At 35.0% G+C, this 12,874-nt stretch overlaps 1 protein-coding gene across 5 annotated transcripts in view; it reads left to right on the top strand.

The window, feature by feature from the left end:
* Nucleotides 1-12,874, top strand: part of LOC106113542 (KH domain-containing, RNA-binding, signal transduction-associated protein 2) — an 85,499-nt gene that overhangs the window by 60,683 nt on the left and 11,942 nt on the right. For 2 of the 5 annotated variants that reach the window (XM_013306400.1, XM_013306372.1), the window contains exons 1-2: nucleotides 9,011-9,154; nucleotides 9,332-9,507. In XM_013306400.1, the coding sequence (XP_013161854.1) occupies nucleotides 9,396-9,507 (112 nt within the window). In that variant the 5' untranslated portion in view covers nucleotides 9,011-9,154; nucleotides 9,332-9,395. Of the gene's footprint in view, nucleotides 1-9,004; nucleotides 9,155-9,331; nucleotides 9,508-12,874 lie in introns of those variants that run through there. The other 3 variants (XM_013306379.1, XM_013306392.1, XM_013306386.1) reach the window with 2 other exon arrangements.

Raw genomic sequence — 12,874 nt, 5'->3', positions numbered from 1 at the left:
AAAATATAAGCATTAATTTATTATCAATAACCAGTTGGAATCAAACGCCCAATAACGTGTTCTAATTTCAAATATTCAAATCTATTACGCAGTCTACTGTTTGCGACTAGTTAATGATTCTGTTTAGAATATCCTAATGAATTGTCTATGACAACCTTTGTAGTCTATGGTTGTTGTCTATGGTTGTCAACATTAGATGACAGTGCATACAATAATAATTGAAGAGCTTTAACGATTATAATGTAACATTAACATTGTAACAAAAGTATGTATTGAAATGACAGTGGTAGAGCCCGCTTTAACATCTTCGCACGAATCGGCCCGGCTCGCCCGGTGAAATACCTCGACCACACAGAAGACAGGCGTCAAGTGGAAGCAATTCCGCGTACAGTCTGATGAGTGTGCGTCCCGGAGGCCATCTTTCCCTTCCCATCCTTTTCTTTATAAGGAAAGGATGGGAAGTTGACTTTTCGGATGAGAGGATGCATAGAAAGGGAAGATATTTTCTTTCTGTGCATCGTCTTCTCCGTCGATTTAAGGTAGGCAACGCATATGCAATTGCGTATGTCTACGGGCAACGGTCACTTCGCTATTTCAGCGATTTCAGGTGGTCGCTCGCACGTTTGCCACCTTATGATATAAAAAAAAATATTTTGAACTGTATTTCTAAAATTAACTTTTAGTTTCATAAACATTTAAAATGGAACATTTGCCAAATTACTTCAGAAACTGTTTCGACTCGTGTCGCTATTAAATGACACTTACAAAATATCAGATAAAGGTAGACAGTGATGGACGGTTATTCTACACTTGTTCGACATTAAGTTTGAATGACATAAAGTTGAGGACGAAACGGTGAAATTTCATTTAACCCCCCACAACGCTGAGGTCGAAAACTTGTCATAGCAATAGACCGATATCTGACTCGCCGTTGGTTTCTGACACCAAAAATCTCTGTATAAATATCATTCCTATATCTTTGACAAAATAAAGATAACAATATGTTTTAAACAGTGATTTTGGTCTTAGAAATTCATAATCGGTGGACATAAGTCAAACTAAATTATAATATATATAATAGCTCACTAGCGCCCCTCATCATCATCATCAGCTCACTACACGTCCCCACCGAGGGGCTCGGAGCCTACCCTAAGTTAAGGGTGATTAGGCCATAGTCAACCACGCTGGCCCAGTGCGGCGTGGTTGACTTCACACAGATCTTTGAATTTCTTCTCCGATATGTGCAGGTTGCATCACGATGTTTTCCTTCACCGTAAGAACGTCGGATTAATGTACATATATAAATCGGAAATCGAAAAACACATTCTTACATGGCGGGATTCGAACCCAGGACCTGCAGATTGCAAGTCAAGTGTTTGACCCCTGAGACACCGACGCTCTCTGCGCCCCTCTGTCAATTTCAATTAAGTGTCAGAAGTTTATAATGTAAATGGCCATTTTCTATGTCCGTGTAGATCTCTCCCATCTAGCAGCATATTGTTTGGCTCGGTTTGGCCATATATGTTTAATTCTAGCTCTAATGTTTGCTTTACGATATCCGATCCTAAATGGGTAGCAAATTTATTTTCTCTACCTAAGGCTCTTGAAATGCGAATCATCACGTGGAATCGTGGTCAAGCGCTAGCTTGTTCAATAAAAAAAAACTCATTTTTCTTCTTCGTTACAGTCTTTTCAGACTGATTGTGGTCATCAACTATCAGTGACCCGCTTTACCAGGCGCCGCCACTCCTAGCATGGCGCCGCCTTTGCGGGTCGCATGGGCAATACTGTTTCTTTGATTCGGTGTACATGATGACTGTCTTGGGAGAATAGTTGCAGTGGTTTCCCCTTGCCTTATGCACCAGCACTTTTTGGGGCAATTTACACCCCAAGACTTGCTGTAACCTCCTCCAACCGATTTCCCAGCTGGGCTTGTGGTTAAACTCATTACAACTTCTTTTAAACAAAACGTGCTATTAATCCCATGTGAACATTTCAAATATTTCATGTAATAGGATGTAAAATCATATACATATTAAAAAAAACCTTTTCAATATATTTTTTATGAAAATAACGTTAGGTAGAGTTCAACACTTGGTTGTATAGAAATACAAATCGTAGGTTAATTTTATCACAGTGACGTAACTCACAAAGAGACTGACCGACAAACGCCTGTGTAAATTATAAAAACTGGCCGCGAGCCAATCGAAAAATATATCGTATAGTTTGCTAACTAGATCTCTATCTGTTATCATTTATTGAAGTTTAATTTTATTTCTAACTAGCTGACGCACGTGACGCCGTCCGCGCAGAATTAAAAGAAAACATAACAACACATAGTAGCCTATGTGTTGTTAAAGACTATGTTCTACATCCATGCCAGATTTCATCAAGATACCTTTGGACAAACATACATCCATCCATCTATACATTAACATTTATAATATTAGTAAGAGTTAGATAATAAAAGTCGAAACTTACATCTGCGCTTAAAAAGACTGTACCATGCTTGATTACTACTGCATTTTAAGAGCGACGCTGGCCGATGATCATGGGGTGCAAGTATAATAGATAAAAATCTTTTTTTTATTCCAAAAGGAATACTTATAACAGGCCTAATTTTTAATGAAATATTGATAAGTAGTTTTTAAGTTTCTAGGTATATTAGTATTTAGAAATCTTACTAATATTATAATATGAACTAGCTGTCGCTATGCATAAAAGATAGTCACGTTAGTTACACTATTTATAACTCAATAACGGCTTTACCGATATGGCTAAAAATTGGTGAGGAGGTAGCTTAGAGCCAGGAGACGGACATAGGATACTATTTATTAATTTTTTTCGAATTTATGCCTTGAAGAGCTGCTTTTTATTTAACTTACTAATATTATAAATGCGAATGTTTAGATGGCTGTGATGTGGATGGATGGATGGGATGGGTGTTTGAAGATATCTCTAGAACGGCTGAACGGATCTACACTTATTAAGTTTTTTTTATATATCCACGCGGACGGAGTCGCGGGCGACAGCTAGTATACAGATAATCACAAAATATAGTAATAGATTTATACATTGTAATTTTGTGACGATAAATTGAAAATCCATTTACGTTTTTGCCTGTCAGCCATGACAAAATGAACCCTTGATAACGCCAATGACGTAGGGGAAGGAAATTCACTTTTTTACGTATATCAAAGGCTATGAAAAAAATGTGTCGGAAAATAAATTGCTTATACGACAAGACAGGTTACATTATGGACGATTAATATGTCTAGAAATAACCTTGTTTCGTACGAATTTATATTTATTTTTGTCTTTGTGGTTTTACTATAAGAGTTTTTCTTTGAAAATACATTACTGTCTTGTCAATCTGGTAATCTTACTTACTAATATTATAAAAGCGAATGTTTGCATGGATAGATGGATGTTTGTTTGAATATATCTTCAGAACGGATGAACAAACTCTTTTGAAATTTGGCATATATGTAGAATATAGTGTGGAAGAACACATAGGCTACTAATTAAGTTCTTTTTCTTTCTTCGCAGACGGAGTCGCGGGCGACAGCTAGTGGAGTATAAAGCAATCTCAATCGTAAAAATAATAACTTAAGCACTATGACACTTTTCACAGAGTTAGAGCCGTAACATCTTTTGCACAAATGTGTTATTGAATCGTATTTTTTATATCTGATTCGCCGCAAAATGGCTTACAAAACAAATCCTATTTCAGGCCGTGTATATTAAGGTGTCTTGTAAAATTTACACGATGCGAAACTTTCTTAAAGGAATCAAAGATTTGTTCTCGAAATTACATTTTTTTAGACCTTTGGGTTTTAATGGTTGGTTTCACATTATTTATCTAAGCAAGCATTAATAAATATTAGTTTCGACAGCCTAAAAACTTGTAAAAAATTTACTAGTCGAGTTCTTTTATATGTTTATCGCAGTGGAAACGCATTTTAAAACCGATTTTGACTACACTTCAGCAACCACCCCAATATACTTAACGTCTCTTACCGTGAGTTTCCGTTTCAAAGATTCTGTTCTCAGAAACCCACAGTGAGATATGAAGTTAGCCGATGTTCTGTGCTCATTTCTGTCAAACTGACGCATTTCTTTCGCAGAAATAACGTTTTCATCTTTGTTCTAAGAAACTTGCGAAATACCCTACTTTCATACAACGTACTATTAAAACGGGAATTCTTAAAATAAACGCCCTTTAGTAAAGTATATACAGATGGGAGACATCATTGTGACATGTCACGTGACACTGAAAGCGTTAGTGCGTACACAAGGCAAAGTAAATCTTTTAAACTAATATTGCATTACACACGTTGAATCGTCGACGCGAGTCGTCTATTCGATCAGACATAGCGATACGTCAACTGTATAGAATTGCTCCGCCATCTTGAAAAATCTCAGCAACTTTTCTCAAAAGATCTTGACAAGTAAGTTGCGAGCGATTAGTTTTAGCGTCTAAATAACAAAATCTTTAATAGACCTGCGTGAGCTACGAGGGACTGTCTAAAAACGCCACTGGAATGGTTGCAATGTTTTTAAATTATAAGGTAGCAAACGTGTGAACGGCCACCTGAAATCGCTGAAATAGCGAAGTGACCGTTGCCCATAGACATACGCAATTGCTTATGCGTTGCCTACCTTTAATCGACGGAGGAGAGGATGCACAAAAAGAAAATATTTACCCTTCCCATGCATCCTCTCATCCGAAAAGTCCGCTTCCATTTCTCGTCCTTTCCTTATAGGAAAAAGGGTGGGAAGGGAAAGAGGACTAAATTAGGCCTCCGGGACGAACACTCATCAATCTCTACCCGGAATTGCTTCTACTTCACACCTGTCTTCTGTATGGTCTTGGTATTTCACCGGGCGAGCCGGGCCAATTCGTGCGAAAATGTTAAAGCGGGCTCTACCACTGTTATGGTGATCACTATGGTTTGCTGCGTCAACTAAATTAAATAACATTGGCAGTTATTAAATTCAAATATATTCTCCCTAAAACATTTTATTTATAAAACAAATATTCAGTTAAAAGTTTCGACATGATTTTAACGAGCCCCGTGGGACGTTCGTCGCGTGTTGTGTTTTTTTTATTATTAAATACAAAACAAGTTTTTCTTTGAAAAAGTATTTTTGATTTTTGTTCTAAAAATAAATATAGATTCAGTCGATATAGTCTTGTTGAGTCAAAATTAAACTAAATAATTTAAAACTGAAAGTTCTATGACAACTTAGGATGTTATTCTAGGATTGCAGATAGATTAAAGCAAACTAAAAAAAAGTAAATTAAAAAATGTCAAATATTTAATGAGAGCGACCTGACAGAATTAATATTTAACAATTTGTCCGGAACGCTATCCAGCAAATACTTTGTACCATTTCGTTCAATGTAAACAACGTTTTATTAGAATTTATTAAACATTTTAATTTACACGTGATGTCGTTATGAAACGATTTAGTCGAATAATTTCAAGTTTTCTATTTCCCATCTCATCCTTTTTCCATAAGAAAGAAAGGGAAGATATATGACTACAATTTAGAGCGACGGTGGTTCAGAGATTAAGCACTTGAATTATCTACTTAGGATTACAATAAATAAATCAGCGGGGTAAAACAAAGTTCATTTGCTCCAAAGCGATTGATTAGCCAACATAAAAATCTAAGGAACTGCCGCGCAACAATCACGTGACTTATCAAAAGTCAGTTTGTCAGTCAGTTATTGTCAGTTCTATACATTTTTGAAGTTCGTTATGGAATGGTTTCGGAGCGAATGCACTTTGTCTAACCCCTCTGTTAGTACATTGGCAGTGCAAAGTGCACTTAATGCAACGATCCAATAATTGTCAGGTCAGTATCGCGTGGACGTCTGCCAATGAATGCTTCAAACTATGAAAGCTACTAATGCGATGTCAAAAGCCTATACCAACTCTGTTACTAAGTGCTGTTAAATGATCTTCTTACTGTTATTATAAATACGAATGTTTGTTAATGTTTAGGAGCGTCGGTGGCTCAGTGGTCAACCACTTGACTTGCAATCTACAGGTCCTGGGTTCAAATCTCGCCATGTACTAATGTGTTTTTCGATTTCCGATTTACATATGTACATTTATCCGACGTACTTACGGTGAAGGAAAACATGGTGATGCAACCTGCACATATCTGAGAAGAAATTCAAAGATATGTGTGAAGTCAACCCGCACTTGGCCAGCGTGGTTGACAATGGCCTTATCACCCTTAACTTAGGGTAGGCTCCGAGCCCCTTGGTGGGGACGTATAGTGGGCTGATGATGATGATGATGAATGTTTAGATGGATGAATGTTACCAGAATGGCTAGGCGGATCTCGTTGAAAGGCATAGATGTTGAACATAGTGTGGAAGAAGACAAAGGCTGCTAATTAAGTTTTTTTTAATTCCGCACGGATGGATTCTCTGTCGACTGCTAGTATTTGGTTAAAACTGTACGTATTTTTACTCTAATTTAAATGGTTATCAAAGAGTATAGCATGCCGTAAGAAACCAAATAATGTGCCAGGTCTATGCAGTCATTTTCCCAACAAAAATTTGTTAGATCATGTAAAATCTAGTCATGAACAAACATTCTGTTAGTTCCTTTCCTATCTAAATCTATGGTTCAAGAAAAAGGTATTCTATTTTTAAGATTCTGGTCATGTGTAAATTCAAAAGCCTTATAATAAAAAAAATATAAAAAATAAACACAGAGCCGTTTTAAATCTATATATATAAAAGAAAGTCGTATTAGTTACACTATTTATAACTCAAGAACGGCTTTACCGATATGACTGAAAATCGGTGAAGAGGTAGCTTAGAGCCAGGAGACGGACATAGGGTGCTATTTATCCATTTTTTTCGAATTTCTTCCTTGAAGAGCTGCTTTTTATCTAACTTACTAATAACTAATAATGTTTAGATGGATGTGGATGGATGGATGGGTGGACTATGCTAATTAAGTTTTTTGTATATCCACGCGGACGGAGTCGCGGGCGACAGCTAGTATTAAATAATTCAACAATAATTAGTCGTGACATGAATGTTAAATTACAAGCAATTAATACACTACAATGTGTAATTGTTACGAATCGTTCTGACCCATTTCTCTTAAGACATTTTTCATTTAAGTATATTTAATTATCTAGAGACAGAAATGAGATTGATAAATCTTTCTAGTTTTTTTTTAGAAGACAATATAAGAAATAAGAATGAACACCTTCGCATCTTCGAAATAAAAAAAAACCTAATTACTAGCCTATGATTTCCTTCAGATTCTACTATGCTAAATTTATGACAATCTTACTAATATTATAATTGCGAAGGTTTTGATGTTAGACTAGCTTTCGCCTGCGATTCCGTCAGCGCGGGATTAAAAACAAAACTTAATAAATAGCCTATGTATTCTTCCAGACTATGTTCTACATCTATGTTAAATTTCAACAAGATCCATGCAGCCGTTCTGGAGATACCTTCAAATAAACATCCATCCATCCATCCATCTTAACATTAGCATTTACTTATAATATTAGTAAAATGTTTATGAAAATCTTACTAATATTATAAATGCGAATGTTTGGATGTATGAATGGATGGATTTTTATAAGAATGTTTAATATTTTATACATGTAGAATACTGGAAGAACGCATAGACTACTATTTTTTAAATTGCAAACGGAGTCGCGAGCGACTGCTAGTTATTAAATCATCATGACATTCAAAGCACCATTATATTATATCACACTATCAAAGCAAATTAAAATTCTTCAAAATATTCTATTTACAAAATCGTTCCCGCCCACGTTTCATCCAAATCTTAGAACTGGTCGTTATATATTTGTAAATGGATATTTTTTTATCTGTTACTAGAATTATATGAGTATACTAAGAAAATGAAATCGTTGTTACTAATATTATAAATGCAAATGTTTGGATGGATGTTTTTCTGAAGATATCTTCAGAACGGCTGCATGGATCTCGCTGAAATTTAGCATAGATGTAGAACATAGGCTACCAATTAAGTTTTTTTTAAATTCCGGACGCAGTCGCTGGCTGGCAGTCGAGAGGTAGTACAGATAAAACAACGGAAACTCTTCGTAGACCTTAAATTAGCAAGCCATTAACATATTAACAATAAAGATTAAAAAATACAAAATATATGTAGTTGCTGGCTGTTTTATTTTTATTCTGTTTGTTATTCGACTTCTACTACGGAAATACGATTTACATCCGTCAATGAGAAAAAAACAACTTATATTTCCCGCCTATTTTTCGTTGTCAAATGCCGCTTTTGGTCGATTGCCAAAATATTATGCAGAAAGTATATTTGTCACCTTTTTTATGTCAGTCTTCTATTTTTTTAGTCACAATCCTCTTATTCATAACAGACAAGAACATAGATGATAATAGAAAATTTACTAATATTATAAATGCGAAAGTTTAGATGGATGGATGGGTGTTTGTTACTAGATATCTCCTTTACGGCTAAATTTTACCGAAATTTGGCATTGATGTAGATGAACAATAGCCTTAAAAAAATAATGTTGCGTGGCCTGAGCCGCGGGTGACAGCTAGGTAATAATAATTTTAAGCATTGTAGCAAAAGAAAATGAGAGATATACTATAAAATAATTTCTAAACTGAAATCTGTGTGAGATATATTTCAAAATGTAAATCCTTTAAGGCAAAGCCAAAGATTTATCAACAAGTTAGATAAATGTACGTCAAAATAACTTTTAAATAAATTATCACAATGGTATTTGTATAGAAAATTTAATAGCATGTTTTGTTAGACCTTTGGAATAGAATAACTATAAAATGATATTTCTAATTAGAGAATTTCCCGCCTAAATGAATTGAACGTTTGAAATATAGTCGTCTCTCTTTAATGCATAGATTAGACACGTTGCGCTAGTGTGTTGCAACTATACAACTGATTTTATCATACGTCGGACTTCAGTAGACTTCACTCTTGCTCTGATTTCGAAACGAAAGCTTCGTGAATTTCGGTTAACGTGATCGCGTTCGAAGAGCGTTCGAAATTTGAAATTGTAAATTGGAGTTTTTTTTTACAATGCTATCTGTGGCGTGATGGTTTTAATATTTGTTTTATGGAATATTTTGTGGCCAGTACGTAGTTTTTTTTAATTGCTAAAATTTTACTACTGAATTTGATTTTTACTTGTAATTTGCCAAATTCCATACAGGATTTTGATAGAGTAACTTCTAACGCTTTGAAACAATTTTTCACTGGATTTTAAATTTAAAAAATTAGTTTAGTAATATAGATTTTTTTATTTTTTACAGGTAGACCAGTATAAGTGTTGTGCAACAAATGTGTAGTGATGTGTAAGTGAGGTGTAGTGACAAAATGGAGTCGAACCCACTGCCTCTGGAGGCGGAGGACGAGGGCCGGCAGCCACAGGGCTCTTCCACGGGCAGCGGGTCTTCATCAGGAACTGGATATTATGGACATAAGAACGGTGAGAATTTTTATGTTATTTAACGGAAACCAAAATGGACTTTTATGACAAAATAAATTTCGAGGTTTCCCGCGTATAAATCGTTGTTTTACTATCTTATTTTAACAATAAAGAACTTATTAGGATTTCTTACTTCTTACTAATATAATAAATGCGATTATTTGGGTGTACGAATGGATTTGTTTGAAGTTATCGGCAGAACGGCTCAATAAAGCCATAGAACATAGTCTGGAAGAACACAGCTACAACTATATAAGAAAATTAGCTGTTGCTCCCGCGACTCGAAATTAAAGACAAAAACTTAATTTATAGCCTATGTGTTCTTCCAATCTATATTCTACATCTGTGCTAAATTCCAGCAAGATCCATGCAGCTGTTGTGATATACCTTCAAACAAACATCCATCCATCCAAACGTTCGCATTTATAATATTAGTAAGAAGATAATCATTACTTAGTTCAGAGAGAAAACGGAACTTATAATACAATTTTTAGCCGACATAAAAAATAATGAGGTTATCAATTCGTCTGCATATTTTTAAAGTTCATTATCGAAATAGATAAAAGCAAATACGTGAGAAACGTATTCTTTGCGATGATATAAACGACTAGAAGATTTTAAAACATTTAAATATCTGGCATACTTTGTGATAAATTCAAGTCGACGATGTTCAGAATGTTCACAGAGATTTTAAATTTACTGCCGTTAAAATTAATCAACGTCTTGAAACTTTGCCATATCTTATCACTTTCTTGATATAATCATGATATATTTTGGCAGTTTGTTAAGTTTTAAAAATTAAGATCTTACCAGTTTCTAATAAAAACTACAAAATACAGACGAATGTCAAAATAGAAAGAATATCTTACTAATATTATAAATGCGAATGTTTATATGGCTGGTTGTCTGTTAGAAGGTATCTCCAGACTGCATCGATCTCGCTGGAAATCATAAAAAAAGAACATAGTCTGGAAGAACACATAGGCTACTAATTATATTTTTTTTTAATTCCGCGCGCACTGAGTCGCGGGCGACGGCTAGTATATGATTAAAAATAAATATTATTGAGTGTAACCTTATGACACTCCCAATGGCATCTATTTTTTTTTTATACAATATTAGCAGATTTTTTTGTAAATTTACTGATATTTATTTAACGATTCCAACTAAGCTCTAGGCTTGTGCTTGTGCTATTTACAACAATAGTCGAATGTCGGGATTTGAACCCCCGACCTCGTGGTCGGAAATCCGTACCCTTAACCATTAGGCTATTGACGCTTTTTTGTTATTGTTATTAATTTATTAGATTAAAAAAAAACTTGGTTTGATGTCTTTGAGGCTACATGAGAACTACTTTGTCGAAATATTTTCTATACACTTTTTTTCAAACAAATTTCTTAATGTGTACGAACAAAGCGACTTTATTTAGTTCTTTTGTACGATATTTTTTGTAATATTAATCCATTATATTTGAGTCTATTGTGACGAGGTAAATAAAAAGTCGTTATTAAATAGTTTGCTTATAAAATTGCTTAAAAACGGAATAAAAAGTGAACATTAAAAATGCATTAGGAAACACACTTAAGTTTTAAAATACTTAACACGTTAGCTGCCATGTCGAACTATATGTCCGACAAGCTAATGTTTCAATCAGGCGGTGTCGGACTATGTGTAAACACAAGCCATACTTCCATTCGTATAAATAATAAGTATATGAGCAATGTTAATAAGGTATTACTATATTTTTAGATGTTTTCAAATGGTTTTGGACAAAATGAAAAAAAAAATATTTTTTGTTTTTCGAATAATCATTACGGCAGCTAACGTGTTAAGCTTTTGTTGAAACATCTCGCCCAGGGCGCCGGAAATGCTATAACCAGTCCTGGTAATAGACGTATCTGAACTAAAGTATTATATAATAAATAAATAAAATAACATTTAATCCTTCCAATATCACAACACAATAAGCAAAAACCAGCACAAAAATAATTATAAAGAAATAACACATAAAACATAACATTAATAAGAAACAGGAAATATTTACAAATAGTAATGCAATGCTGACCGCATACGGTTTCACTCAGCTTTGTATCTCTGAAGGAACTCTACAATCCTCAAATCTTTATTTGGTCTGTATTTGTCTTTACCTTTTTATAGACACAAATCCGTCTACATGATGAAAATATTTACATACACTTCTTACGATACGAAGGCTATTGTCACAAACATTCTTGCTAGACCCACCGTACGTCTGTCTTTTGTTAAAATATACTTACATAAAACAAAACAATGACGAACACTACATCAACGAAGTATCTATAGGAACATATCGTATGGTTAATTTTAACTCCCGCCCATTGAACTCTCGTCCTATTGTATTTGGCGCAGTCGCGCTGACTATCCCGGTCAAGTGTGCGTTGAGCCATGGACATCTGCCAGTCTCTATCATCGAGTACACTTAAATAAAGTTCCACTTAAATCACACTACAAATGACTCCAATGTATATAGACGGATATTCAGAAAATATAACACCTTTTTTAGGACAAACATTTTTGTGTATTTTAAAGACAAAATAATTACTATGTCAAGGCTATATTTCTTTTTTATATCAAAAGGTGGCAAACGAGCGAAGCGGGTACGTGAAATCGCTGAAATAGCGAAGTGACCGATGCATATAGACATACGTAATTGCATATGCTTTGCCTACCTTAAATCGACGGAGGAGAGGATGCACAGAAAGAAAATATCTTCCCTTTTCATACATCCTCTCATCCGGAAAGTCCACTTCCACTTCCCATCCTTTCCTTGTGAAGAAAAGGATGGGAAGGGAAAGAGGATTAAATTAGGCCTCCGGGACGCACATTCATCAGATGAAACGCGGAATTGCTTCCACTTCCCGCCTCTCTTCTGTGTGGTCGTGGTATTTCACCGGGCGAGCCGGGCCGATTGTTGCGAAGATGTTAAAGCGGGCTCTACCACTGTTATTACTTACAAAATTGTGGTAAAATTATACCAAATTGTCAAATCCAAAATAAATCGAATAACATCATAAGAAGCAGGTGTTGTTGAGTCTTGCTCCATTCGCTTTGTCATAATTAATGACCACAAAGGTATCCTTTGACATTTAAATGACAAGACCTGTCAAGCGCATACATTCTCCTCTGTCAAATAAAATTGCGTATGCAAAGCTTTGAGTCAGTCCATAAAGATTTAAGTGTCAGAATAATGTGCATGTGTGAATGACATCTTTATTTCACCTTTAGCGGAAATTGGCTGAATTTATTTAGTACGAGCGTCAGCGCAGAAAAATATATAGGCTTATAATATGCCCGAGTGCATAAGCTACATTCCCGCCCAAGTCCTATA

This window comes from Papilio xuthus, unplaced genomic scaffold (assembly GCF_000836235.2).
Source record: "Papilio xuthus unplaced genomic scaffold, Pxut_1.1 DF829758.1, whole genome shotgun sequence".
Taxonomy (NCBI): domain Eukaryota; kingdom Metazoa; phylum Arthropoda; class Insecta; order Lepidoptera; family Papilionidae; genus Papilio; species Papilio xuthus.
This window is presented reverse-complemented; position numbering and strand designations above follow the sequence as displayed.